At 37.7% G+C, this 27,491-nt stretch overlaps 3 protein-coding genes across 5 annotated transcripts in view; 2 read left to right on the forward strand and 1 right to left on the reverse strand.

The window, feature by feature from the left end:
• LOC106170176 (TPR and ankyrin repeat-containing protein 1-like) overlaps positions 1–27,491 on the forward strand; it is a 55,422-nt gene that overhangs the window by 2,714 nt on the left and 25,217 nt on the right. The window contains exons 2-15 of one of the 2 annotated variants that reach the window (XM_087014432.1): positions 470–717; positions 1,180–1,345; positions 1,781–1,989; positions 2,143–2,281; positions 2,624–2,784; positions 4,731–4,842; positions 5,392–5,574; positions 5,827–6,080; positions 7,653–7,836; positions 8,223–9,782; positions 14,506–14,649; positions 14,853–16,378; positions 16,611–16,716; positions 17,587–17,808. In XM_087014432.1, the coding sequence (XP_086870558.1) occupies positions 470–717; positions 1,180–1,345; positions 1,781–1,989; positions 2,143–2,281; positions 2,624–2,784; positions 4,731–4,842; positions 5,392–5,574; positions 5,827–6,080; positions 7,653–7,836; positions 8,223–9,782; positions 14,506–14,649; positions 14,853–16,378; positions 16,611–16,716; positions 17,587–17,808 (5,214 nt within the window). Of the gene's footprint in view, positions 1–469; positions 718–1,179; positions 1,346–1,780; positions 1,990–2,142; positions 2,282–2,623; positions 2,785–2,808; positions 4,186–4,730; positions 4,843–5,391; positions 5,575–5,826; positions 6,081–7,652; positions 7,837–8,222; positions 9,783–14,505; positions 14,650–14,852; positions 16,379–16,610; positions 16,717–17,586; positions 17,809–27,491 lie in introns of those variants that run through there. The other variant, XM_087014438.1, reaches the window with a different exon arrangement.
• LOC106173393 (uncharacterized) lies at positions 9,948–13,199 on the forward strand. 2 transcript variants are annotated; one of them, XR_015334920.1, is made up of 4 exons: positions 9,948–10,653; positions 10,894–11,080; positions 11,970–12,118; positions 12,287–12,459. XR_015334920.1 is itself a non-coding variant. In XM_087014559.1 (3 exons), the coding sequence occupies exons 1-3, from the start codon at positions 10,384–10,386 to the stop codon at positions 12,463–12,465; spliced, it is 636 nt and encodes a 211-aa protein (XP_086870685.1). In that variant the 5' UTR covers positions 9,948–10,383; the 3' UTR covers positions 12,466–13,199. The 2 variants fall into 2 exon arrangements, 1 of the variants encoding a protein (XP_086870685.1); XM_087014559.1 differs by lacking the exon at positions 11,970–12,118 and having other exon boundaries at positions 12,287–13,199.
• On the reverse strand, positions 12,881–14,266 carry LOC106173401 (uncharacterized). The gene is made up of 3 exons (XM_087014553.1): positions 14,007–14,266; positions 13,242–13,469; positions 12,881–13,054 (listed from the first exon to the last, which is right to left on the reverse strand). Exons 1-3 carry the CDS (start codon positions 14,249–14,251, stop codon positions 12,892–12,894), a joined length of 636 nt encoding a protein of 211 aa, XP_086870679.1. The 5' UTR covers positions 14,252–14,266; the 3' UTR covers positions 12,881–12,891.

A 27,491-nucleotide genomic window follows, 5' to 3' on the forward strand; every position in this document is an offset into this window, starting at 1 on the left:
AAAAACCTTGAAACATTGTTTGCCATTGTATCACCCTGACTTAATGAACAACTGTATCTACATGTAAGCATAGAGTTAAACTAGTTAACAGTAAGTACCTGATACCATATCTTTATCAATATGCAACATACTTTTAATGGTGAATTGCTTAAACTTTGATCACTGTTTATTAACAGGGAAATATGTAGATTTCTGCAGCTGTTGTACAATCCTTTCAGATTGCTGCCCTTTTTTCTGTACTTTTCACTGTTTAGAATTCAAATATAAGATTACATTTTTTATTGCGATCTTCTCACTAGTGAACAGTAAGAAGAACTATATGTCAGTTTGGATCTAGTCTAAATAAAGTAGATTTTAAAATTTAACAAATGCCAAAAAGAATGCTTGAATTCACTGATTTAACATTTTGATTAATAAACGTGTATTTTTCAGTTGTTTATTTTTGTATGATATGTATGCATTATTTCAGGCTTTTTGCCAAGCTGGAAAAATGTGAAAGAAATTGGCAACCAAGTCTTGGGTCATGGGGACTACCAACAAGCAACCGATCACTATAGCCATGCCATTTTTCTGGCGGAGGTATGTGGTGGTGCAAGCATTTGGGAACTGTCAGCATTGTACAGCAACAGGTCCCATTCCTTTGCAAAGCTAGGATTCATCGAACAAGCTCTTCAGGATGCTTTCCATTGTATTGAAATAAATAGGAATTGGTTTAAGGTAAATTTGCACATATGTTTGCACTTTTTCCAGACATGCCATGTAACATTTTTATTTATGGAGTAGGAAAATTATTTATAGTGACTGCATGTGTGACCTTAGTTGATTTGAGTGAAAATGTGTTTTAAAGATCCCCGACAAATATTATATAGGATGGAAGAGTGGCAAATGATTGTTTTATTTCAACATAATTTTTATGTATTTATTATAATTACATTAGATTTTTATTAAACGCCTTTGCACTAAGAAGTGATATTGTAGATAACAATGTTAACCGTCAAGATATGTATAAATGAAATACTTGTATATGCATGGTGTATACATATTTATTCCTGTATGTAAAACCTTGATTGTATATATTTCTTCTGGGTTTGTACAGATTGTCATGTATTGTTGGCCAGAGGCCTTACACTACAAATAAATCATCATCATCAAAAGTGAAATTAAAAAATATTTATGAAGGGATACTGGCGAGCGGGACAGGCTTTGAAACTTTTGCATAAGCCCCAAGAAGCTCTTCAAGTATTTAGCGATGGCTGTGCACTGGTGAATGAAGATGATGGCAAAAACTTTCATACTAAAGTTGACTTCATTGTGGAAATAGTATCCTTGTCTCATGAAATTGGAAGTAAGTAGAAAACTAATGCCTTACCAAATCACTGCGAAATAATATTGTACTAAATGTGGATTGATTTAATATATGTTTGCATCAAATTTGTCTTATGCAAATGGAAGTACTTGATATTAAAATGATGATAAAATCATAATTAAACCACTGATTTTATCAAATAGTTTTGCACATAGCAAACTTTGATTATTTTTAAACATAAGTGTATTACAATTATTGTATTTTTCATGTAAGCCAGTAGATACATTTCAGCTTCATACCATGATCTCCCCATGCAAAAGTAAAAGAAGCTTATAATAAAAATACAATGTAATACCTCATTTTACTAAAATATGTCATTCAAATTTCAAGTGACCTCTATATATTGAAAGATTTTGAAAATAATCTACTGGTAATGTGTTGAAAATTTAAAGATTTGTTCATGGTTTAATTCAGGCTGGATGCACCTTGCAACACATGTTAGAGCTCGTGATAATGTGTGGTCGCAGCTGCTGTTTTGTATGGCAAAAAAGAAGAAGTGGGAAACACTCTTAATCCTGCTAATGGGAACTGGAGTCTTCAGAAAAGAATCTGTCATGTTTAATTACCAAGGAAAGTTCCCCAAAATAAGCACTCAAAAGATCTGTCTTACCAACTTAATCAAGGTTTGTATGGTTTGTTAATGATACAATTATTGAATTCAATTATACCCATTTTCTATTTTTCTTTAAATTTTATTTTATCTTAATTTCTTCATATCCTTTCTTTTGTAACTATAAATACTTAAATTGTCAGACTGAGTTGAATTATATTTACAGTACTGTGCATCTCAAGCAGACCCTAGTTTTGTGCATCTTGCAATCAATCTTCTGCAACATGGATCCAAAGAAACAGATATAACATTAGAGACGGGGGACACTCCATTCCATGCAGCTCTTACAATTGCAGTGAGAACCTGTGAGTTCTACTAATTATTATAATAGGAGTTTGGTCAACTTGTTACCTTTAATCTCTGTAAGAATATGTGATAAATATGAACCTTTTGAAGGAGTTAGTTTTATCTGTTTAGTATTACACTGTAGTTTGAAGTTCTGGTGATGTTTATGTACCATTAAAGGTTGTTTCTACCACTAAATTGTTTACTTAACATGGATATGATTTAAATGGATAGATTTTCAGTTAATTTACATGTATTGATTTATTTAGAACAAGTAAAATAATATTGGTGATATTTCATGTGTCAGTGAGGCACTTAAAAGATTTTTACTAGTAATTGAATATACAAAAAACTTTTTCTAGCAAATACAGACCTTTTGTGGCATTTGGTTAATTCCAACCCAGACAGGGTTAAGGGAGTACAAGATGCCCGCGGGGATACTCTCCTGCACAAATTGGCCAAAACACTGGCAAGGGAACCTTCTCTTCTCTTTGGGGATGTCACATCTGAACTCATGGAAAAAGTTAGTATCACTTCTATAATGTTTTGAAATAATGCTATCTATTAAGACAGTTCCATTGTTGCCGAACCTTGTGGCAAATAAGTAATACAAGTGCATTTAAATAGTTATTATTATTGTTATTATTTACATGATATTATTATTATTATTATTATTTGTCATTGTTTGTTTTGTTAAGGGAATATTATTTTGTATTGTGTAAGGTTTTGAGAGTATACTACCAGTGACCTGTTGTGACGGGTCAATGATTTAGGGAGTAACGAGCAGATCATACTGGAGTGGGATCTTGTGATTTTGTTATGCCCCTATTTCACACAGACCACGAATCCCACGAATGGCCATGAATTGACAAATTTCAGGATTCGTGATTGAATCGTAATCAGTTCGTGAAGTTCTTAACAGATTCGTATATATTCGTAGTCAGTTCTTGCACTTCTTGACCAACAGGAATTGGTGGCAAAAACTTTGATGCCCCTATTTCACACAGATCACGAATCCCACGAATCGCCAGGAATTGAAAATTTCAGGATTCGTGATTGAATCGTAATCAGTTCGTGAAGTTCTTAACAGATTGGTATATAATCGTAGACAGATCTTGCAATTCTTGATCAATCGGGAATTCGTGGCAAAAAATTGAGCTGTTCAAAGTTTTGGCCACGAACTCCAGATTCCAAAAAATCGTAGTGAATTTCTGGACAATATTCGTGCGATTCCAGCCGAATCCCACGAATATTCATAACACTAGCGCATCTGTATCGTAACTGAATCGTAGAGCGTGTCGAATTAGACCAGAAAATTGGCAAAATCTCACGATTCCAGCCGAATCCCACGAATATTCGTAACACTATCGTATCTGTATCGTAACTGAATCGTGAGCGTGTCGAATTAGACCAGAAAATTGACAAAATCTCACGAATCCTTACGAATCCTGAAATTTGTCAATTCCTGGCGATTCGTAGGATTCGTGGTCTGTGTGAAATAGGGGCCTTAGCAGATATGCCTTTTTTTTGTGATAGATTATCTCAGAGTTAATATAGCTGCAATCAATTTCACCATACACAAGCAATGCTGTTACTTGTCTTATGTATGATGTGAAAAAAAAAATAAAAGCTATTGAAACTGAGATGTGAATCCTGAGTTGTTCAACAGCTATTATTATTAAGACACAAAGGAATTATAAAGTTGGTTGGTTTCTATGGGAGTTAAAGAAAGTATGAAGGACTAGACATGAAGGACTACATGGCTTTTATTGTTCCTGTATTTTTAATTGTTGATTTTAACCCATGGACATTTGCAGTGATTGATATATTTTTTTTGTTTAAGAAAGCTAAGGTGAGCTTAAGGTTATATTCTCAACCAAGGTCACAGCAGAGAGTTGAACTGGGCTACTCTGGAAAATAATGAGTACTAATTACTTCTATATAATCTATATATTCTACTTCATTACTTCTATATAATCATAATTAATTCATTTTGTTACTGTGAATTATATTAACGCAGGCGAGTACAAAATGCTGTGGCGACGTGCCGCCTGCTTTTAATTTATTTATAATGTATATCTTTATTGTAGAAATAAATCTGATAAAAAAGGTGAGCTTGTCAGTTCCATGGGCATAAAATTGTTACAGGTACCAAAGAAATTTGATGTGGAATGCAAATACTAAAACTAGACATGGTTCATGTACTGGTAACCATTCCACAAAACCAGTGCTTGGTTTACAATAGAAGAATTCATTTTTTATAAATAGTATTCAAAGTATTTAAAATAATGAAATCCATTTATTATTGAACAATACTTTAACCTATGATTAAAAAAACTGATTCGGAAGGAAATTTTAAATTGTGAGAAAAAAGTTACTTTTCTATCATCTGACACATTCATTTCATTTGCGAATATAGAAATTACTTTTAAAAATTACTGTTTGATTAATTTTTATTCGAAATTTCAGGTAGATCCCAACATTAGAAATAAAGAGGGAAAGCTTGCCATAGAGTACTTACCAAAGGGGATTGCATTGTATGGTGAGCTAGACAAGAGAATGAGACAGAGCACATCAAATGGTAAGAGAATTAATAATAATACACGGTATGTATGAAAGTCTGATGAAACTTGTAAACACTTCTGTGTTTGAATTTTAATTTCAAAACAGCAAGATACCTTCAAAAGATACCTGTAACAGAAATGTGACACCAAGATGGCGTGTAGTCATAATGTGTCTTTATTACATGTACTTAAAGCAAATGGAGAATATATATAACAACATTATAATACATCTTCCTTTTTTGGTAAACAAAAATTCTTATAAACTTTCTTATGCTTTAACATACATTGTTTGTTTTCTTTACCATAAACATGATCTGAACAAAAACAACACTCTTTCCCACTTCTTGTACCATTTAACAATGTCACAAAAATGGGTAATACATATAACGACATTATGAACACGACATTATGAATACGACATTCGCGAACACAGAAAAAAAAAAAAAAAAAAAAAAAAATATATATATATATATATACTGGTATATATAATTGGTCTATTTAAACTGCTGAGTTTTACTGTATAGAAAATGTAGACTGTATTTGTATTAAATTCTCCTTCTGTGTAGGAACTGAGCAGCCAGTAGACCTGTTCCTAAGGGGAAAGGAGTGCCTTGCCCAGTTGAAGTTTGAAGAAGCACTTGGATCACTCTGTAAATTCTTAGAGGCAAACAGCAGTGCTTCAAAACTGAATGCTAAGGCATCACAGGCATTAGATATTGTTGTGGACAAAATTGTTCCTACTTTTAAAGGTAAGTGGACACAGGAGAGATTTTATGCATTTTGCAATATTTTGTTGGCATTAATTATCTTAAGCCACATATATAGGTTAATGGAAATTTAAACAATAATCTGGAATTGTTTTTTTCTTTTGTTGTTATCTGCTGCTTTTCACTGCAATTGGTTTGGCCAATTATATTTTGACTGTGCAAGAAAACTGACTAATTGTCTAATTTGTAGTCAAATTTCATCACATGTCAAATGGCTTTATTTTTATTTTTTAGAGATCCCATCCAGAATCTCCTGCAAGTTACCAGACAAGATATGGACACAGGCCATAAAAAAGCTGTCCAAGAGAGAAAAATGGCAAACAGTTCAGAAGTTGCTGCTTGGAGGAGGCAATGGTCATGAGAAAGGTCAAGGTGGTCTTGCAGACAACTGCAGCACTGCAGAAATCTCCATTGTGCATTTCCTCAGAGTCCATGATGAAAGAGATGTCAGTGTGCACAAATATGATCTGGTAACTGCTCTCCTCAAGGTAGGTGACATTGGACTATATATATTCAGAAACCACACACAAAATCCTTTTGTCAACTGTACATTATACTAGAAAAATGTGCCCTTTCCCATACAAGCATGGAAGTGGCCGAGTTTAGGTTAATAATAGTAATATCATGAGCGTTTTTCTATTGAGCCATGTCTGAAAGGTACTTTTTTGCATCAGTGCTGTTGAACACCAGTTTTACTAGCTGTTACAGTAGCATTATCAACCTTTGTAATACAGTATTTCAGAACTTGTCATAAAACTACATGAAACAGGCCCGTAGCCAGCAATTTCAAATGGGGGGTTCCTTTTCTGAAAAAGTGGACCTTTTACCATAAAACCTTCATGTACAGAGATCAAATTTTATCCAAAATGGACCTTTTCCCAGCAAAAAGGGCGGTTCTTTCCCCCCCCCCTCCCCCCAAACCCCTCCCCCCCCCCCGCCTCCCCCCCCCCCCCCCCTGGCGACAGGCCTGTGAAATCTTTGCAATCTTTTATGGAACTAAATCAACATGCATTTTTAAAGATACATACAAAGTCAATTTTTGTCACAAAAACCAACCAAATGCCAGTATATAGTTTCAAGTAGTATAACTAAGAGAATTACCAAAAGGCATTGTTTAATTTTACCCGAAAATGATGTTTGAACAGATTTTCCTGCTGGCATTCTAAGCTGTATGTCAATGGGGCAGGAAAGTAGGTCACGGAAGTAGGTTAAATTTACAACCATAAATTTAAAGAAAGGAGCAGTCTAAAGGTCTTTTATGGCTGATCGAGTGATCTATTCATTTTATCCATTGGCATGTCAAATTTATTTGAGTCATATAAGAATCTAGTAGAAGTGGTTTACATGTGTTACTGGGAACCCACGCTCCACCGATGCTCGGTTCGTATGTACCTTTAAGCACGAATTTGTTTTTATCAACACCTGGTATTTATATTCTGAAAATATTCTACATTTGTATGATAATTGTTATATATGACAGCAGTTTGTTGCATGCAGGGTCTCATAATATTTTATGCAGGCAATTTTCAAACCCAAATGTGCTTTGTTTATAATTTGAACTAGTGTGAAAGAAATTGAAATGTAACTCAAATAGACCTCAACAAAACCATACAAAAGGAAATTGCCATATAGTAAATAGTACAAAGGTAATGTTTTAAACTGTCATGCTGGTTTTTTTAAGCCCACCAAATTGTCCTTCATCTTTTTGTAAATCCCATGGCTATATCAGGAGGGATTCAGTTAGGGTCTCCATGTGTTTCAGTATTGCTGTATCACTATGTTTGTATGATACAGCTGCCTGTGTACCCTTGGATTACATGTACCCCCATATCTCTGCATTTGAGTATTGATGTTGCCATGCATTTTTAGAATGTTTGTTTAAAGTTATGATTATGAGTAAAAACATATTTTCTTTTTTGTGTTGTATCAGTATGTGTAGCATGTTGACATCATGTTGTTTGAGATTTTATGGCCAGCCAACTGACCTTCAAAATGGACAGATTTTATTAAAAATTTCAGATGTTTCTTTTTTTATGTTTTAATTTTCATTATCCTTAAAGCATGGGTGTTCACCAGATGGTGTTGGTAGTGATAAAATAAAACCATTAAGCCATAGCCTTCAGAGTGAGGACATGAAAATGGTGATGCTGCTGCTCAGGGAAGGAGCAGACCCTACCCCCCTCTCTCTCTCCAGCAATGACACACCCCTGCATGTAGCTCTCTCCATTGGAATGAAAGCTAAAGGTACATGTTTATTTGTTTGTTCTAGTTGTCAGCAATTGGGCTTTACAGCTTTTACTTTTTGTTGTTTGCTTTAGATTTTTATATTTCATCTTTGGGTTAACATTGTGGACTGACTTGCAGAACAAAGCTACCATATTACAGCTGCCTCAAAACAATTTTATAGTATGTCTAGAGTTGTAACTAAAACCAATTTAAAGCCCAGTTGAAATTGCATGGTTTGGCTTTTAATAGTTCTGTTTGACAGTGTTCACAATCATGCCAGATTAGATAAACGACATGCTTTGTTTCATTTCCCCAGCATGTTGACAACCGATGCATAAACAAAAACTGCACTTTCACCGTGGGTAAAGTACACATGGCCAAAAATGTACACATTATCATTTTAGGTGATTTCTCCTTGTTGGAACAGTTGTTTAAACTTTACTCTACATGCCCAGAAAAGTATCCAATGCTGGAGCCTTCCTCTGTAGATGGCACTGGAAACAACACCTTGTTCCATGTGATAGCAAAGGGCACCTGCTCTCCCCATGCTGTGAATGCTGCCAGGATTCTGCTTCAAAACAAGGTCAATCCACTGGTGAGAAACAAGGATGGTTCAACAGCAATGCAGATGTTGAAGAAGGGAAATGACCGAAGGATGCAGTATATGAAACAGGCAAAACAATTCTACCCAGATTTTTTTCCTCCCATACCAAGCAAAAAGCAACGCAAGCAGAAGGAAAATGAGAAATCAGCTGTTCTCCCTGTTGTTGATGAAGTTACTGCTAATGAAGCACTTGATACAGCTCAAAAAGATATAACATGCGGACAGGATACAGCTCAGACAGACATAACACCTCATTTATGGAAGACAGAGGGCACCTCTAGCATTGTTCCAAAGATGAATAAAGAAGACACAAGGAAGAGAATATCTTCTCTCATTTCAGACTTGCCACAAATGGAACCCAAAAGATGGAAAGATGATTCTGCAAGTATTCTTTTGTCCAGTCCAGCCTCTGTTAAAGATGGACAAGCAAAAGTTGAACAAGATGTCTACAATGAAAACTCTGGTGTAGGAAAAACAGCAATAATTGAAGAAGATGAAATCCAAAATGACCTTGAGACTGATCTCCAGGAAAATAAATTAGAAGAAGAACCTCAAGATGTTGACCCAAGCCTATTTGATGACTTGGTATGGGAGGTAGAATGCACAGCCAATCTGTGGAAACTACTGCGGGAGAAGAAGTTGAAAATCGAAACAAAACGAAGAATCATAGAGAAAATCCAACTCCTTGGCAATGGCCACTGGAGACCAGACCTCTGCAAGAGATTGGAGGGGGCTGCCAAAAATGCTGGAATGAAGTTGTATGAGGCCAAGCTGACCAAAGGGGCTCGTATTCTCTGGGAACTGGCCATTGCTTTCTCTCCACGTTGCAGTGAGAGTGCTGAGCAGAGACTTGGCATGGAACTTATCAAAGAAGGGGTGGTTGGGGGGAGAATCTACTCTGAAGTCATCCGAGTGTGGGATGTTGTCTTTGATCATGATAATGTCTCCAGGACAATTGACAGCATTGTGACATCTTTCAACAGAGGACAGGAATGTATTATTCAAAAGAAACTCAAAGGCATGGAACGCAAGGACTTCCCTTCAAACAAGTTCACTGAACAGAGAATACCTATGTATTTCCACGAGGTGGACACAGAGGAGAAGGAGCCACCAAACTCTCAGCCACAAATGCATAAACCAGAATCTTCGACCAAATTCTTTCCACCAGCAAGTGCCAATGAGACAGAGTACCACATCATGAAATTCTATTCATTCACGTCAGCTCTAGTCAACAATGTTCTTCTCAATCAAGACACCAAAGTAGACTTTCCTTTCAGGGTAACAGAATTAGAGCATGCCATCATCAACTTGAACCCAAAACCACCACAATCGATCCTTCTACTAGGCAGGAGTGGGACAGGTAAATATTTGTGTTATTTTAGTTATTCATTCAATTGTATTATGTATGACAAAAATATATGAATGCCTCTGGTTTTATGCATTTCATTTTTGAACAGTATTGAATTTCTAGGCTTTCTGTTCTAGATGGTCATGTGACCTTTCTGTCAACACCCTATGTATTTTCACAAGAAGATATTCAGTTTTAAAGAGCAGGTATTGACCCGTTTTACACTCTAAAATATTGTTATTACCTGATGTAGGAACACTAATTCTGCACAAAAATATTTTTTTCAAAATTTTCTGACATCGTTTTAGTGAATAAATCGATAAAAAACGCACGCTTTTAGAGCGAATTTGCTGACCTACATAAAAACAAGTCACCGTGACCATATAGCCTGTCACAGGCTGCCACGTATTTGGTAGATCTGGGGTTGACCTATATAATACACGAGACCCGCTTTCTATGTGAGTCTGGTGCCGCGTTTAAATTGATGTTGTTCTCTATAAAAGCGTCCGTATTGTATCATGGTTAAAAAGTGTGTTGCCCAAAACTGCTCAAACTCGAAGCATACTGGGCACAGCTTGCATAGGTTTCCGCAAAAACCTAATTTACGTCGCCAATGGGTGAAATTTGTGCAAACAAAAAGGAAGAATTTCAATGCACCCTCACCATCGTCTCAGGCCGTTCTTTGTGGGGCACACTTCGAGGAAGATTGCTTCGCATCCCCGCTTATGACGCGCTGGATTTAAAGACAAAAAGGACGTTGAAGGAAGATTCTGTCCCTACCATTCATGCGACAATGAAACGACCACACACCGGAGAAAGTGAACAGTTCGAGAAGATGGTAAAGCGTCGCGTGAAGGTCGTTCAGAAGCTTGAAGTATCCAGGGTAAGTAATGACTTATTCATTTCGTTATATTTTGCCTCCCAACACTGCATTAACTCATGATATAAATATGATATTCACAATTATTTTGGTTACGTAGATAAGAGTAACGAAAAATGAAAACTGTGCAACTTCCGACCGCTCATCAATTTTAATTCACAACGGCAAAAGGGGAGTTGTTTATTTTTATATAGTTGTCATTGTAGCTTTCGAAAACTCATATCAGATATATTTCTTATTTAGTTACTAGATGGATTGGAGACAGGAGAAGCCTCTCAAAATGACATGTCCTGTTTAGAAGAACCACTAGCCAGCACTTCACAGTCCCCACAGTCCCCACCATCCCCACCAAGTCAGCTGCCTGAAGTATCAGCTACACGGTCCATTGGAACTCAGTGCTCTGAGAGAAGATTACATTATCGTAGCAAAGGTAAATTGTTCTTTGTTCATTTATTTATTGTTGGTAGTTATTAAGTTCAAAGTAGTAATTGAGATATGGATGGCATAATGAATCCCACTAGTTACACCAATACATAGTAGGCAGACAACTTTTTTATTTCTTGCAACCTCGTCAGACCTGGATCCAGAGATATTTTCTGACAGTCTTCCCAATTATCTTTATTGATCTATTCTCTATTTTTGACCGTCTTCCAACAGAAAAAAATTAGATAACCAGAAGACAGCCTAAATTTGCCTCTGCTCTTCCCTTCAAATTTCTTATCAGTTCTGATTTTTTTATATTTGTTTTTATTTTGGGAGATTGCTTTCAATTAACTGCACATGAATTTGAATGTATTAGGAAATTTCCTGTCTGTAAAGGGTTCATAATCTACAGTAATCCTCTTACAGCTGTATGTGATAGTCAGAGAAGAAGAGGATTTCCTGATCTTTGTTTACATAAGTGATTACACATTAGATATTTAACCTTTTGTGCTTCCAAGTTCTTACAATGGTTTCAGGGTTTAAAGGAAATACATTGTCTTTTTAATTCACAGTCTAGCAAGGCAGCAAGTTTGAGAGTCTGTGAATGCTACTCAAATTTAATATCCAATTTTATTTTCATTTTTTTAAATGTTATGCAGTTTGCAGAAGCATACTGGAGTTTGCATGGTAAATTTTGTACATTAGCAAGAAATATAACTGATTTTGTGCACTGAGTTTTAATACAGATTTTTGTTGCTCACAAATAAATGTTTTTAAATTACAGAGACCATGACAACAAGAGATAACTTGAAAGATGTTGGAACTCAGTATGAGTGTTTAGTGTCTCTGTTCAGTATTGTTCAAATGCAATCAACAAATTCATTCCCCTTTTCCAGGTATTACTTGGCTGCTCTTCACTACAATGAAAACAGTGAGAGAATGCAAGCAGTAACAGAAAATGGGCAACCAAGATGGTCAATCAGATTTCCAAAGTATAAGAAGGGTGGCTACACAGTTAGAAAGGAAAAAACACAGCCAACATACAGTATGTTAGCAAAATATTCCAATTCCATTTAGGAATTATCATGCTTTATTTTAACATTTGTCATTTTCATTTTTGTATAAATTTAGCTTGCAACTTTCTTGGAGATATTTACTAACATTTCAAATTAAAACAATACAAAAATAATAAAATCTGCCCTTCCATTTACAGATTACACTGACACGATTCTTCAGAGGCTTCAACAAGAGTTTTCTCATAGCCCTGCTCAGCTTCGAGATTCAATTCAAGAGGTTCACCAGAACCAACCAGACACCCTCTCAAGTGACATGGATGTTCCCGACAAGAGACAAGCAGTACAGCAACATGTGCACCGCTTTGCTGACCATTAGTGGAATAAATGAACTGTAATGTTTGTTTAACATAAAGACCTGTGTGATTAGTTGCAAGAGAAATGTAGTGAACTCCAAGTAATGGTCATTATAAGTTTACTTATTCTACCCTTGAAAAATGTTAAATGAGCAGCAAAGGTGTCTTGATAATGAGAATATTTCAGCAAGTACTTATTTTGTCAACTCATTTAGTACATGTGAACTTTTGTGTTCAAGAGCAGCCAAATTTAAATTTCTTAATTCATAAAAGTACATCTGATACATGCATGTACATAACTTCATAAACATTAAAAAAAGGTGCTTAAATTTACTTTTTCTGTACATATTTCCAATTGAGCACAAATGAAGACTCTTGTAACATGATGTCCACGATAGGTCAGTAAGAACATTAAACTTCAGGTCATTAAAGGTGCCATGAGTTCTCTTCTATCTCAAGTTGGGCAATCTGAAACCCGTGTAATGTCCATTGGTTGTAAAAGTGTTTCTTATTTTGCTAACTGCACAAGCAGGCAATGGGACCCTGCGGTGCTTACCCAAATAGCCCCAGCACCACCGCACCACTTGGCGATAGGCAATGTAACGATACTTTCTGAAAGAATAAACCAGAAAAGCCCATTAAGTTTCATGACACTAAATAAAAATAAAGTATTATAGATTTTTGCATTTGAGATAATTTAAAAGCTATCTATAAATTTCAATGGTGTGTAAAAGAAAAAATAATATAGAATTTTCAATTCACGCTAATTGTGGTATTATTTCAAAACAAGAATCCTTACTCAGCCTGATTTGCCCCGTGAGATTCAGGAATTGCACCATATTGTTGCCTGTGATGTAAATATGCAATTTTCAAGGCATATGGATTTAAGCAGCCTTGCCCAAATCCTGGGTGCATGATAATGCAATCAACATCACCCTCCTCCGCCCTGTTTTTCACCTCTGGAATTTCATGACAGCAGCGACTTTCTGCCTCTGTAGTCATAGCTGAACAATGACCACATTCACACCTGTAAAAAGCAATGACACTGGTAAATTAAAAAGAAAACATTTACCGATGTATATTCTATTATTTTCATCTTGCCGGAAGCACTTCCTGATCTCCGATCTGGGGACAAGTCCTACACAACATGGTGTCTGTTGGGGGGTGGGGGGGGGTGTAAACAGAGTGAAGTTTGAGCCACGACGGGGAACGTTGCGGATAAGTGTTTCTAAATATTTACCTATCTAAAACTCAAGATACAGCGAGGTTGAAGGCTACTGCTCCTAGTGCAGTAGATAGATATCTAGTCTGTTGAACTACAGATGTAAAACAGAAATTTGGACGAAAAGGGGACTGCACTCTAAGGGACTGCACTCTTTCTAAATAACTTTGCGTTTCACTTCAATATCATTTAGTTGCCCAATTAAATCTTGTCTGCCTACTATGTATTGGTGTAACTAGTGGGATTCATTATGCCATCCATATCTCAATTACTACTTTGAACTTAATAAACATTGAATTTTAAAGCACCATGCCGGCACTGAAGAATAATAAAAACACTCACCATTCTGTATTCCCGACTCTTTTTGCCTCCGTGTTAACGCTCTCATTCTCGGGGAGAGGCCCAACTCTTTCACGTTTCCTAGGCTCAAACTGATATCCCTGAACGGAAATAAACGGTACGCTTTCACTGTAACTGCCATCTGAAAGCGTACTTTCCTGAGAAACTGAACCAGCATCCGAATTATCGTCAGAAATTTCAAATTCTGAATCGCTAGCGCCTGGAAGGGTTTCTATGATGTCCGCCATCTTGGAATCGACGAAGTGTCTACCATTGACGTAAAACGCGTCATTGATTAATTTCCGTTCTTTTCCGGTGTGTACTCGGCTACTCCCGGAGAAACATCACTAAAACGGGCAATATCACGTAATATGACTGACATAGGAGTTAAGTAAGTGTAAATATTGAATGTTTAAAATGTATTCTAATGATCCCCAAAAGTGACCCCCATACCCAAAACCTGCACTTTAAAGATAGATTGTATCACTTTCCTTTGCTTTAGGGAAAACCACCTGCTGCTTGTATCGCCTATGGACCTTCTTCTCACGTTACTGGGAGCAAGCCGCCAGGGCTGGAGAGCCCTTAATTCCCCGTAGTGTTACCTTTACGCACCAGGACGAAAAGGCAGACAAGCTTAATAACAAAGGTATTTATGTGTCATATTATAACATCCAGAAATATCGAAATAATGTTATCATACATATACAGTAGTTGTGCTATTTAATGGGAGAGTTTTGTTTCTCTTAGTATATACATGTATATGTTCAATAAAATCAGGTTATGCATGATGAATTATTTTTAGTAAATTTTTTTAACTTGCATTTTCGTTTTTTTAAATTGTTTTTAAAGATACAGCAGAAATGTCTGATGTTGGTGATGATGATGGCGATGATGATGGTGATGCATCAGCTGATGAACCAGAAAAGTTGGATGTAGCCAGCAAAGGTGCCACATGTAACACAGAAGACTGCCAACAAGAACCTGGCAACTCTCAGGAAGCCCTGATCATGGAACATCTGCATCAAGTGTTTGTTACTAAAAATGCTGTGCTTTGCAGTGAAGTGAAGAGAAATTTCAGGGAGTTGAGTCATGCATGGGAACCTGCCAATGCTCATGTTGAAGTGGAAGACCTTCCTTTGCCAAATTGTCTACAAGAAGCCCACCCTGCTCAGTTCCCGCTGTTTATCACAGCCAAACAGTGGCTCATGCTTCTTGATGGATCCTTGCCGAATTCATTTTTTCCACGCAACCAAGATGGCAGCCTGAAGCGGCAGATTCAGGGCTGGGGAGAAAAAGAAGCAAGTGTGACCTATATCCCAGACCTCGATGATTCTGATGGTGAGTTGGAGGATGATGAAGATGACACAGTGTTACCAGGTGACCCTGAAAATGAGGATGTCACCAACCAACCACAGCAAAGGGAAACTGATCCAAGGCGAGAAGTAACATATGAGGTATTTGCCTATGAGCTTTGGACCAAAGTGAATAAGGAAAAGATTGACTACCACCCTACATTGGTCTGGATGGAAATTATATCTTTTATTAAAGGTTCTGTAGAGGCCCTGCACACTGAGAAGGGTGTGCTTTCCAGAGACAGATACCTAGAGCTTGGACAGAAGAGAGCACCCAACTTCTTTGGAGATCGGAACAAGGTATATGACATGTTTGAGAGATACCATCAGATCAAGTTGACCAAGGGTCTGTTTGATGAATGTGATGTGATCAGCCATATTTACCACAGATTGAAAGATATTAAAGTCTTGCATTGGAGCCTTCATCAAATCTATGTGGATGAAACCCAAGACTTTACCCAGGGCGAACTTTCCCTGTTCGTACGGTGTTGTCAAGACCCCAATTCTCTATTTTTCACAGGAGACACAGCCCAGAGCATCATGAGAGGAGTTGCCTTCCGTTTTGATGATCTCAGGACTCTATTCCACTATGCAAACAAGTCTTTCAGAGCTGTGGGCAAGACATCGGCAGTGGCTGTCCCCAAGAAGGTGTACCAGCTCACCCACAACTACCGATCTCATGCAGGTATCCTGGACCTGGCATCCAGTGTGATTGATCTCTTGGTGAAGTTCTTTCCAGAGTCTTTTGACAGACTAGAGAGAGATCAGGGCTTATTCCTTGGACCCAAACCAGTTCTTCTGCAGTCCTGTAGTTTCAGTGACCTTGCATTACTGCTGAGAGGAAACAAAAGGAAGACGTCTGAGATTGAGTTTGGTGCCCACCAGGTTATCTTGGTTGCCAATGAGGAGGCCAAGAGCAACTTGCCAGAAGAACTTAGTTTGGCCCTGGTGCTGACCATCTATGAATCCAAAGGCCTAGAGTTCGATGATGTCCTGCTATACAATTTCTTCAAGGATTCCCCTGTAAGTTGGTTTAAAAACGTTTTGTTGTGGATTTTTTTTTTTTTTTTTTTTTTGGGGGGGGGGGGGATGGGGCTAATATTAAAGAAACATGATGCAGCTGCAATAGTAATGCAAATGTTAAAAGGTCGTTTATTTATTATGTTCTTTTAGATTTTTGATATTCAAGAACAACTTGAAATTTTGTGTCATTTGAGTTTTCAGCAGCTACAATTAAGTTCCAATGCTCTTGTAGGCTAACAAAGAATGGAGAGTTGTGACAGGTCACCTGGACAAGCTGCTAGAGCAGTACAAGTACAATCAAGAGAAAGGACAAGATAATCTTGTGGAGCTGGATATTAGTAAGTGATGTTCCATGCATTTGAGGTACCATTGAAAACATACAAAGTGAATTTTTGAAAAAAATTATTTGTGGTGTCATCATGGAAACTGTCATTCAAGAATTGAAAACACACGATGATAAACTTATTCAAACTGTGGCTGAAGGATGATATTCCCGATGAAAATCTTAAGAAAACCTCCCATCTTAAAAATAACTAAAACTAAAAAAAAAAAATGAAATTAAAGTCTATCAGTTAATTTTGAAACTTGCATAAAAAAATGAAGTAAAATTCTATCAGTTAATTTTGAAACTTGTACATCTCACTTGTTAAAAAGTCACTCATGGATTGTTTGGTTTTAATTTTAGGTCTTTTGAATGTCTCCTGTTCCCTTAATGAATATCTGACATTTTGTTTTGGTTGTAAAAGATAATACAATTTATGATCCGGTTCATTTGATATCCCAATAAACATTTTTTTGTATGCATTGAGTCGTCTTTCACTCAGTGGCATCATATTCAAGATCTGGATAGATTATCTTAAGAGCTCTTTCTTGAGACTTTTCTACTACAGGGCAGTCAATTTATCCGTTAACCCAGAGTGCCAGACAGGGGCAGTATATTCTAAAACTGGCCTTATGACCATTTGGTAATAAGTTACAAGGTCATCAGTTGTAAGGCCTGCATGCTTCAGGTGCTGTAGGAAATTAATCCTTTTGCTTGCTTATTTTGGTGATTTTGTGTACATGACCTTTCTATGTGAGGTCATTAGAGATATACACTCCAAGTAAATTAAATGATTCTACATATTTAATATCTGTATTGTCAGTCATTAGCTTAGGGATAACTGCATTGCTCAAATTCTTTTTTAACTTTTAAATAATTTTTCCAGATGAGTACGACAATGTCCGTCCTAGACCATTAGACTTTAGCCCAGAGAAACACAAAGTACTGAACTCTGAGCTCAAGTATTTGTACACAGCTTTGACCCGGGCCAGGGTCAATGTCTGGTTATTTGATCAGGACGAGGAAAAGAGGGCACCTATGTTTGAATATTTTGTTCGTAGAAAGTTGATTGATGTTGTGGAGACAAGAAATGACAACAGTGATGATGGTAAGAAATGGAGTGACTATGAGCTGATGCTTTGAAGATGCCTTGTAATTATGAATCCTTCACATTTGGTATAATGCCCTCCTTTCGTAAGATGCCTTGTAATGTCTTTAAACAAAAGATGAGAGACAAGCCGTCTCATGCAAGATGGTGGAAACTTGAGCCGCTTATGTCATACAAAAATAGAGTAATCGGGTGTTCTTATGTAATTGTTAATTTTATTTGGTGTACTAGTAATATTGACATATCCCAGCTAGAAAAGCAGTCCCCTTTGCAGTCTGCTTGCAGTCTCCTTAACAGTCCCCCTATGGAGCCTGCTTTGCAGTCTCCCTAGCAGTCCCCGCTCCCACAGCAGTCTCCTTTGCAGGTATCGTTAAGTATGGAGGGAGTCCCCTTGGCAGTCTTAATTTGCATTTTTGGAACGCGCTGCCAGGGGGACTGCCAGGGCAGTCCCCCTTGCAGTCGGCTTTAGCAGTCTCCCTAGCAGTCTGCTTGGCAGCCCCCTTAGCAGTCTGCTTGGCAGTCCCCCTGGCAGTCTTAATTTGCATATTTGGAACGCGCTGCCAGGGGGACTGCCAGGGCAGTCCCCCTTGCAGTCGGCTTTAGCAGTCTCCCTAGCAGTCTGCTTGGCAGTCCCCCTAGCAGTCTGCTTGGCAGTCCCCCTGGCAGTCTTAATTTGCATATTTGGAACGCGCTGCCAGGGGGACTGCCAGGGCAGTCCCCCTTGCAGTCGGCTTTAGCAGTCTCCCTAGCAGTCTGCTTGGCAGCCCCCCTAGCAGTCTGCTTGGCAGCCCCTCTCGCAGTCTACTCTGCAGTCTCCTTAGCAGTTTGCTTAGAAAAATAAAATTTGGCAAAATCTTTTTATTTATTTATTTATTTATTATTATTTTTTTAAAGTCATATACATGTATATATTCAAATAATAATTACATTTATCAAAAGGAATCTAGAAATAATCTTTCTCCCAAGCATGTGTGTAAGTTCAAATCTAAATACAAAATTTCCCCTTGATCACAAAATGTATGTTATCTGATTCATTTATATCTAACATATTGGTTTATTTCTCTCCATACTATTTAGTTCAGTTTACTATTTTACATATACATTTTTCTACAAAGCCCATATTAGCAGAGGGCTGGGAATTCTACTGTACGTTATTTAATCATTCCAAAAACTCAGTCACAGAATTCACTGGCCAGGATTCATACATTGATACAGACACATAAGAGCAATATTTCAAGTAATTTTTAAGGTTTTTTAACTAATGTGGGCAAGTTATACACTAAAACAATTTTAAAGTGTACATACCAAAGGAAAAAAAGGCTCATTTCATTTAAATTTTGTATTTTTAAGGTTTTTTAACTATAATGTGGGCAAGTTATACACTAAAACAATTTTAAAGTGTACATACCAAAGGAAAAAAAGGCTCATTTCATTTAAATTTTGTATTTTTAACACATTGCATGATAATGAAAAGTACAAAGATAGATGTTTTAAAAGGTGTTATCCTCATCTGTGAATTATTGTCTATATTCATGTCAAAAACTGCAAAGTTTGAAATAATATTTTAATTGACAAAAGGACCAAAATGGTTAAATGCAAACCTTTTTCTAGCCTAATAGCAATTTCAAGTACTTTTAAAAACCACAAACAGAATTCAAAGTGCTGGGCTAAAATTGAACACTTCCCAAAGCTCTATGGATCCTGGTGCATTAGTAAACTATACATGTAGGAAAATACAAAACCAAAAGGACTTGCATGCTCACTTCTTATCCTGTCTCTGTCCTTCTTCATTTTTCTTTCTACATGCATTTCCTAAAAATGTCTTCTAGCTTTTTCAATCCAGAAATCAATGTTTTCAGATTTCTTGCCTCTTCCTTAGAACATTTCTGACCTAGCTTCTGGCTTAGAGTTTTGAATTAATTAGCTCAACGGTCATGTACTTCTGCCTGTGCTGTATAGTTATTTGACCTCATTGGGCAAGCTGTAGGTGAACTGTTTATATCAAGCTGACAGTTAAGATAAACATGGCCCTGGCTTGAAATGAATTTGGTTTTGAAAGTTACCAGTTAATTTTAATCACAAGTCCAACTTAAATTGATGCTAACTGTGAGGTTTAAAATTTATATATTATGCAATTGTATATTATCATAAGACTTCAATTATTTGTCTGATTTCAATGAAAATTATAGCAGTAATAAAGGATATTTTCACAGCATTATTAAAAAATATAAATCTAAAATATTTAATAAAAAATAAAAAATTAAAAAAATATAAAACTTCACTTAGTTAGTAATCAAAAGTTTAGCACATGTGCTTCTCAATTGTGGATAGAAACACTTTTTAAATAACTATTGGGTTGTTTATTGCATACGTTGGCCAACGTTGAAAATGTCAGTTATTTCCGTTTAGTTCGCAGCCCCCTTTGCAGTCTCCTGCAAAATATTTAAGTTATTGCAGCCCCCTTTGCAGTCTCCTGCAAAAATGTTTAAGTTATTGCAGCACCCTTTGCAGTCTCCGGCATAAATGTTTAAGTTATTGCAGCCCACTTTGCAGTCTGCCTGCTCAAGGAGCAAAATGGCCAAGTTACTTTGCAGCAGTCACGTTGTCTTGTGATTCCCAAGCTGATGTCGGGCAGTCTCTTTGGTTAAAGTCTTGTTCCCAACACGGGTAAATTTACAAGATGTATTAATTGTTCCATCAGAAAAAGTGTTACTTTTATCACTCTGATCGGGGCTGAGTCTAGCCCTGGTGTGTAGGAACTATATAGTTACATTATTAGTCTTAGGTATTTGGGAATTCATCTTTGTGTTACTCCATGTTTTAGGGATAAGAGATCCTTCAGGAGGTGGTGCTGCTGGACGTATGTGCCTTATGTTTCTCATGTAATCCCACTTGGAGTATCTACAATGTATGACCTCAAGTTTGGGACCTCTGTTACCATTCCATATAGCCATGGTTTTGACTTCTGATGAGGCGGAGGCTTTAGGTACACAAAATCACCAACTTTCACTCTTGGTAGCTCTTTACTACTATGATGATCATAGTGTAGCTTTGCTGCAGCTTTCTTTTGGTGTATGACATTTTGTACTGATGACAACTCTTCTGGATTTGAGACCAGAAGTTTGCAGGATGTTGGTAACAAACTTCCTGTTCTTCTGCCCATGCTTCGCTGTGCAAGACTCAGGGAATGTCCTTGCGGTGGTGTATTGCTGTAGTTTAAGAGAACCTGCTGGATATTAGTTTTGCCTGCTTTCTTTAACATTTGTTTCACTATTTTGACTGAAGCTTCGGCTTTACCATTACCCTGAGGCTAGTATGGCGAACTTGAAATATGTTGTATTTTGTATCTGTTACACATTCCTTCATACTCACTGGCAATAAAAAGAGGTCCATTGTCAGTGAGTGTGACTTCTGGGACACCATGTCTTGCAAGGTGAGCCTTCGTTTTGGTAACAATGGTGCTGGCTAGTGTGTTGTCCATATCATCAACTTCAATTAAATCAGAGTAGTGGTCTACTGTTACAAGGTAGTTGGTAGAGTCAAATGTACACAAATCTTGACTTACGAATTGCCAGGGATATGTTGGTGTTGGTTGGCTCATCATTGGTTCTTTAGCATTTAGAGACTTGAACTGAGCACACTTGCTGCACGACTGGGCCATGTCACATATCTCTGCTTTCATTCCTGGCCAAAATATAAAGTCCTTGCATATACGAATGTTGGACTCTGCTCCATAGTGTACCACATGAATCTTACGAAGCATATTTTTTGTTAGCATTGGCGGTATTACAACTGGGAGTTCTTTGTAAACTACACCATCATGAACTGTAAGTTCATCTCTAAAGGACCAGTATGGTGTGAGACCTGGATCTAAGTTGACCTTCTGTGTTGGCCATCCATGTGTTATGGTATTGTGTAACTTGGCCATGACAGGATCAGTCATTGTATTATCTTTTATATTCTTCATGGTTTGTGAGGTCAGACCAGCATTGGTTGGGGTATCGTCTCCAACATTAATTCGGAAGATTTCAAAGTTGGTTTGCTTGGAGTCATTCGTGGTCTGTAATGTGGCGCTTGACAGCGTGTCAGCCAGAACCATGGTTGAGCCTTTCTTATATTTAACATTTATTTTGTATCGTTGAAGTCTCATCATCATTTTTTGTAGGCGACGTGGAGCTGATTGTAAGGGCTTTTGAAATATTATTTCTAAAGGCTGATGATCTGTGTGCACAGTTATCTTCTGGCCATATAGCCAAAGGTTCACAAGCTGAGACTATTGCAAGACACTCTTTTTCAATCTGTGCCCAATTTTCTTCATTGGGGCACATCTTACAGGACGTAAAGGCGACTGGATGCAGTATTCCTTTGCTGTTGGGTTGGAGAAGTGCTCCCCCAAGGCCGTTTTGTGATGCATCTACTTGTAATACAGTTTCCTTGTTGCTATCAAAGTAGGCCAGACATGGTGCTGTTGCTATCAATTGTTTTGCTGATATGAATGCCGCCTGGTGTATGGTTGACCATATGAACTCATGATCCTCTTTGGTCAGTTCAAATAGTGGTTGTATTGTCTGGGACAGGTTTGGACAAAAGGCATTTAGGTAGTTTACCATGCCACAGAACCTTAGAAGAGTTTTATTGTCTTCCAGTCTAGGCATTTCTCTTAAGGCTTTGACCTTGTTTGGATCTGGGTAGATGCCTTTTTCTGTGATGACTGAGCCCATGAACGTTATCTTCTGTAATTTGTACTGTATTTTGTCAGGGTTTAACTTGAGGTTGTGAGTTTTTGCTCGTTCCATGAGGGCTAAAACACTGAGGTCATGCTTTTTGTTTGCTTCTTCTCGTGTGTTGCCTTGTCCTACAACAAGGATATCGTCAGCAATAGAGTAGACATTGTCCAGTCCTTCGAGTATTTTATGGATTCTTAAATGAAATTCTTCTGGGTCACAGCTAATACCATATGGTAGGCGTAACCAACGATATCGTCCCCAAGGTGTATGCATGGTAGTGCACTCACTCGATGCATCATTAAGCTCTATCTGTGTGAATCCATCAAGTGCATCAAAGATGGAGAGTGTCTTGAATTTCTTCCCTGCCAATCTGGAGAGCAACTCTTCTGTTGTGGGTATTTGGTACTTTGGAACAATAATTGCTTTGTTGATTGTTTGACTGGTCTCAAGGCATATGCGTATTTTGGTGGTGCCCTCGGGTCTCTGTCTTTCTCTCACCATCATGTTACTGCACCACTCAGTTGGCTCTTCAATTTTCTTGAGCTTTCCATTCTGTACCATTTTATCGAGCTTATTTTTCACTTTTTCGATTTTGGCTACAGGTAGTCTATGGACTCCATCCAGCATGGACTAGTGTGACATTCGGATCTAGTCTGAGGTGCACTGGTTGGCAGAACTTGCCTAGTCCTTCGAAGTTTTCCATGTAGCTGGAAATTAGTTGTTTCTTGGTGATTTAACCAGGAGATAGGGGAGTACGGTAATATGCCAAACAATTCTACTAAGATTAATTAATTTCATGGAAATGTCAGTTTGGTCGAATTGATTAAGATATAGCAATGGAAATCTTTGATATCGTCGGGTTGTTAGGGGCATCTGCCAAAACGTCCATCTTACCGGAAGTATTGCATTCCGGAAGTGTAACGCAAGATAAGCCGCAATTTTCACCTGACACGTGTTTCAAGCACGTTTTATCCTTCTTTTGAAATTTTATTTTGCTGTGTACAATATGTGCTAACATAACTTGAGATTCAAACAGACGACAGTTCATAATTTCTATCTATTTATTTCCCTCACTGGCGATCACTTTCATGACGCACTCCCCCGGAGACAAACAATGCCTGGTCACTTATAATTTAAAACCGGTAGCTTTAGTGGACTTAAACCAGTTATGTGATCTACGTACGCCCTATTTGAATTTTAATATGTCAACTGAAATCAACCAAATTGAGATATTTTTTACCAGTCTGAGGTCAGTTGTTTTCAACTCGCAAGGCTTGCTCGGCATAGACGTACGCATTTCCGAAGAAAATTCAATTGCCCCAAGTGGTACTCAAACGGAATTCAGTGTAACTTTAAATTACTTTTCAGTATTTAATTTAAAAATCATGTCATATTGAAACATATTGAGAAAAGGCAATCTACTGAGCCTACCTGTGCCGATAGACATATCTTGTTGGCACTCTTCCGATTTTCTTACATATATACACTCCCTGTGCACAAGCCACGGTGCATATTGAAATCCCAACTGATACAACCCGAACGTAAAATAAGCATTTAATTGCCATTATTTACACAAAACAGATGCATTTATAATTTGACGTGAGAATTGAGCAAACACAATGTTTCATGCATCTGGGGAAATAAAAAGTGACTCACAGGTAATGTAAATACCCAGTGGAACTCTCTGTGAAACTCCGCTTTTCACCGCCATATAAGTTACTGTTTTTTTCTAATAAGGAAGACGTCATTTTTATTGTTGACAAAACAGTTATCCATGTCGGTGAATAGCTACACGCGTCAGATTTTGACAGCGTGTGATATTTGGAGCCAAGAAGTCTAGGCGGTCGGTCTCACTGATCTTTCAGTCGACTGTAGTAAATGTAGGATCTCGCGGCATTGACTTCAAGAACGTTTCCCCTGCATATATATTTCAATCAAACTTGAAAACAAATTGCTTATTATTCCCAAAAATTTTATTGGGGCCGAGACATGCAGCATCTATTTCACTGGCTTGAAAATTTACCGAGCCTTGTCGACGATGTGGTTGAACAATCGTACAAGAAAAAAATTCTGTTGCATGATTTTGACGTATGGACTAAATGTTTGAGCCCAGAAAAATTAATTTTATTATATAATTTTTTGGTTGGATTGACTGGGCCCGTCGAAATGCTTGGCACATTACCGTAGTATTAGACACTGCAAGTACCTGGCGATTCATATTCACTGGGGCTTCAATATTCATGGTGTGTGACTGTGGTGAAACTTGATGAGTCCAAGTCTTTCGCTGTCTTTACCACTAAGTAGTGCTGGCTTGTTGGGAATGTCTGCTGAGTTTATAACTTGAAATTCAAGAATTTCAAAGCAGTTGGCACCCTCACATGTGAGAACTTATTTACCGGTTTAGACGGTAATAGTTGGTCAGTCTATTTTCTCATACATAGATGATGTTAAGATGTTACAGGTTGCAGCTGAATCAACCTGCATGAGCATTTTTCTGGTTTTACCATTTTTCAATGTTACAGGAAGCCAAGTGAAATACTTGTCATCCTGGGCTGAGGTATCTTGAAGTGAGTAAACATCAAAAGAATGAACCAGGAAGTCATTGTCGGAGTCTAACTCTGCTAGCGTAGTTGCATGGGTTGGCTTATTGTACCACCAGCGTTAGCGCTGGCGGTACACATGGTTTTAGTCCCGTCTGGATCGTTCCGCCGGCTCCGCCGGCTCCTGCGGCTCTGCGGGCTCCGCCGGATGGCTACCATTACCGCTTCTCCTCCTAGACGGTAAGGGCCCCCGTACCCATCTCTTGGATTTAGGTCACCTATATTCTCAACTCGTTCCACGTAAAATTTGGGCTTTGTCGTTTTTGGGGTCTAGGTGTGGCACTCATTGCAATGCACCCTTGTCTAAAAATGGCAAAAAAAATGCTAATTATCTACCCTACGGAAGGAATTATGGGAAAAATTTCTACAGACGGCTTTCCAAAAGTCATATGTGTAGATTTCAAATATGCCCTTAGATTTGCCCTTTGACCATTATTTCAAGGTCAAATGGGCCAAAATTTTCAAAAAAATGAATTTTTTTACGAAAAAAAAATTATTTGCCCTGTTATTCAGACACCACACAGTCTTAACCAATAATATTATTGGAAAGTGTTACCCTTCAGGTCATCTTTCATCTCCGTGAATTTGGGGTAAATCGGTGCATTTTCACGGGAGAAGTGGCCATAAGATACCGAAACTGAAAACTGTCTCTAATTCGGGAACCGTTAATGCTAAACACCCATTCTTTTTTGCATTTTGTAGAGCATGTAAAGCCCAACACTGAAGGTGGTCTCCGCTTTTTTGTATTCCATACGGTTTTCAAGTTACGCTGTATCAAAAAGTACATATTGGTGGTGAAAGCAAAATGTGCAGTACGGTAATGGATAATAAATTTTGAACTCCGGAAAAATAAAACATAAGGCTTGGCAAAGCAGACAACTTGTGGTCAAAAATGACATTATTTCATCAAATTTGAACATCTTTAACTTCAGAGCACCTCCCATTTCAAGAATTTTGACCAAAATGACCTTTTCTTTATTTTAATTAATTTTTTCTGTAGGAAATTTATGGCACATTATGGTAACTCCAAAATTATAACATTAAGTCCCTTATATCTCCAAAATTGGCAGAGATAGGTCCATAGTTACTATTGAAGTTGAATAGGAAGTCATATACTGGCAATTTAAATGTGACCTTAAAATTGACCTTTGACCTACTTTTCACCATGAACTGAACTTTGCAAATTTTGCTTCCCTTTTATCTCCAAAACTAGCAGAGATAGGTCCATAGTTACTATTGAACTTGAATATGAAGTCATATACTGGCAATCTAAATGTGACCTTGAAATTGACCTTTGACCTACTTTTCACCATGAACTGAACTTTGCAAATTTTGGTTCCCTTTTATCTCCAAAACTGGCAGAGATAGGTCCATAGTTACTATTGAACTTGAATAGGTAGTCATATACTGGCAATCTAAATCTGACCTTGAAATTGACCTTTGACCTACCTTACGATGAACTTAACTTTGATTGTACCATTTTTAGTCATATATATTTTTTGCATATTTTGAAAATTCTTGTTGATTGCATTTTTACAGCTTGTTAAGCACAAGACTGGTAGCTGTGTCCCTTATTTTGTGTATGTGGGGGTCTATACGAATGCGCTTGCTCCAGCTGGTGGTACAATATTCAGAGGCGGTATCACCTCTCTGATCCTCTAGTTGTCTCTTGAAGCCACTGGTTTCCTTTGCCTATGACGTTTGGAATCAAATATGCTTTAAATGTCTTTAGTTGACCTGCAGACTACAGCATGGTGGTTTTCAGTCATGTAACAGTTAGTGCAGTAGGATCCTGGTTTTGATGCGGGGCAATCTTTCCTGGGGATGCGAGTGTCACCGCACCACCTGCATTTAGCTTCAGGTGTGGTTTTGTTAAAAGGAAGATTTTTCTTCCACGTGAGGTTTACCTGCTCCTCTATACGTATAGACTGCATTATGCTAATGTTGGTGTTATGTGCAGCTTCCCATGATTTTGCTTTATTTAGTTGCTCTTCAAACGTGAGTGGTGTGTGGCCATCATCCTTAAAATGGTGAAGCAGCAGCTCCCTTAAATCTTTGTTGTGCACACCTGTGCAGAATCTGTCCCTCATAAGCTCCTGCACAGGGTCCTACATTTCTTCATATTTTGTCTTTCTGGCGATGGTTCTTATGCGAGTTTGAGGAGACATCTTTATTGCAGTCCTGCGCCAACACGATTACCACTTTCAACAACATATGATCTAGGCTTGTCGTGTTTTGTTACGACAGTTCCTGGGGTCCAGACCTTGGGCGAGGAATTCAGATTAGGGTAAATGCGAACACTGTCCCCAACATTGAGGGGAGGCAACTCCTTCACTCCTCTGTTGTTAATGTCATA

This window comes from Lingula anatina, chromosome 1, assembly GCF_051362555.1.
Source record: "Lingula anatina isolate TDL-2025a chromosome 1, LinAna3.0, whole genome shotgun sequence".
NCBI lineage: Eukaryota > Metazoa > Brachiopoda > Lingulata > Lingulida > Lingulidae > Lingula > Lingula anatina.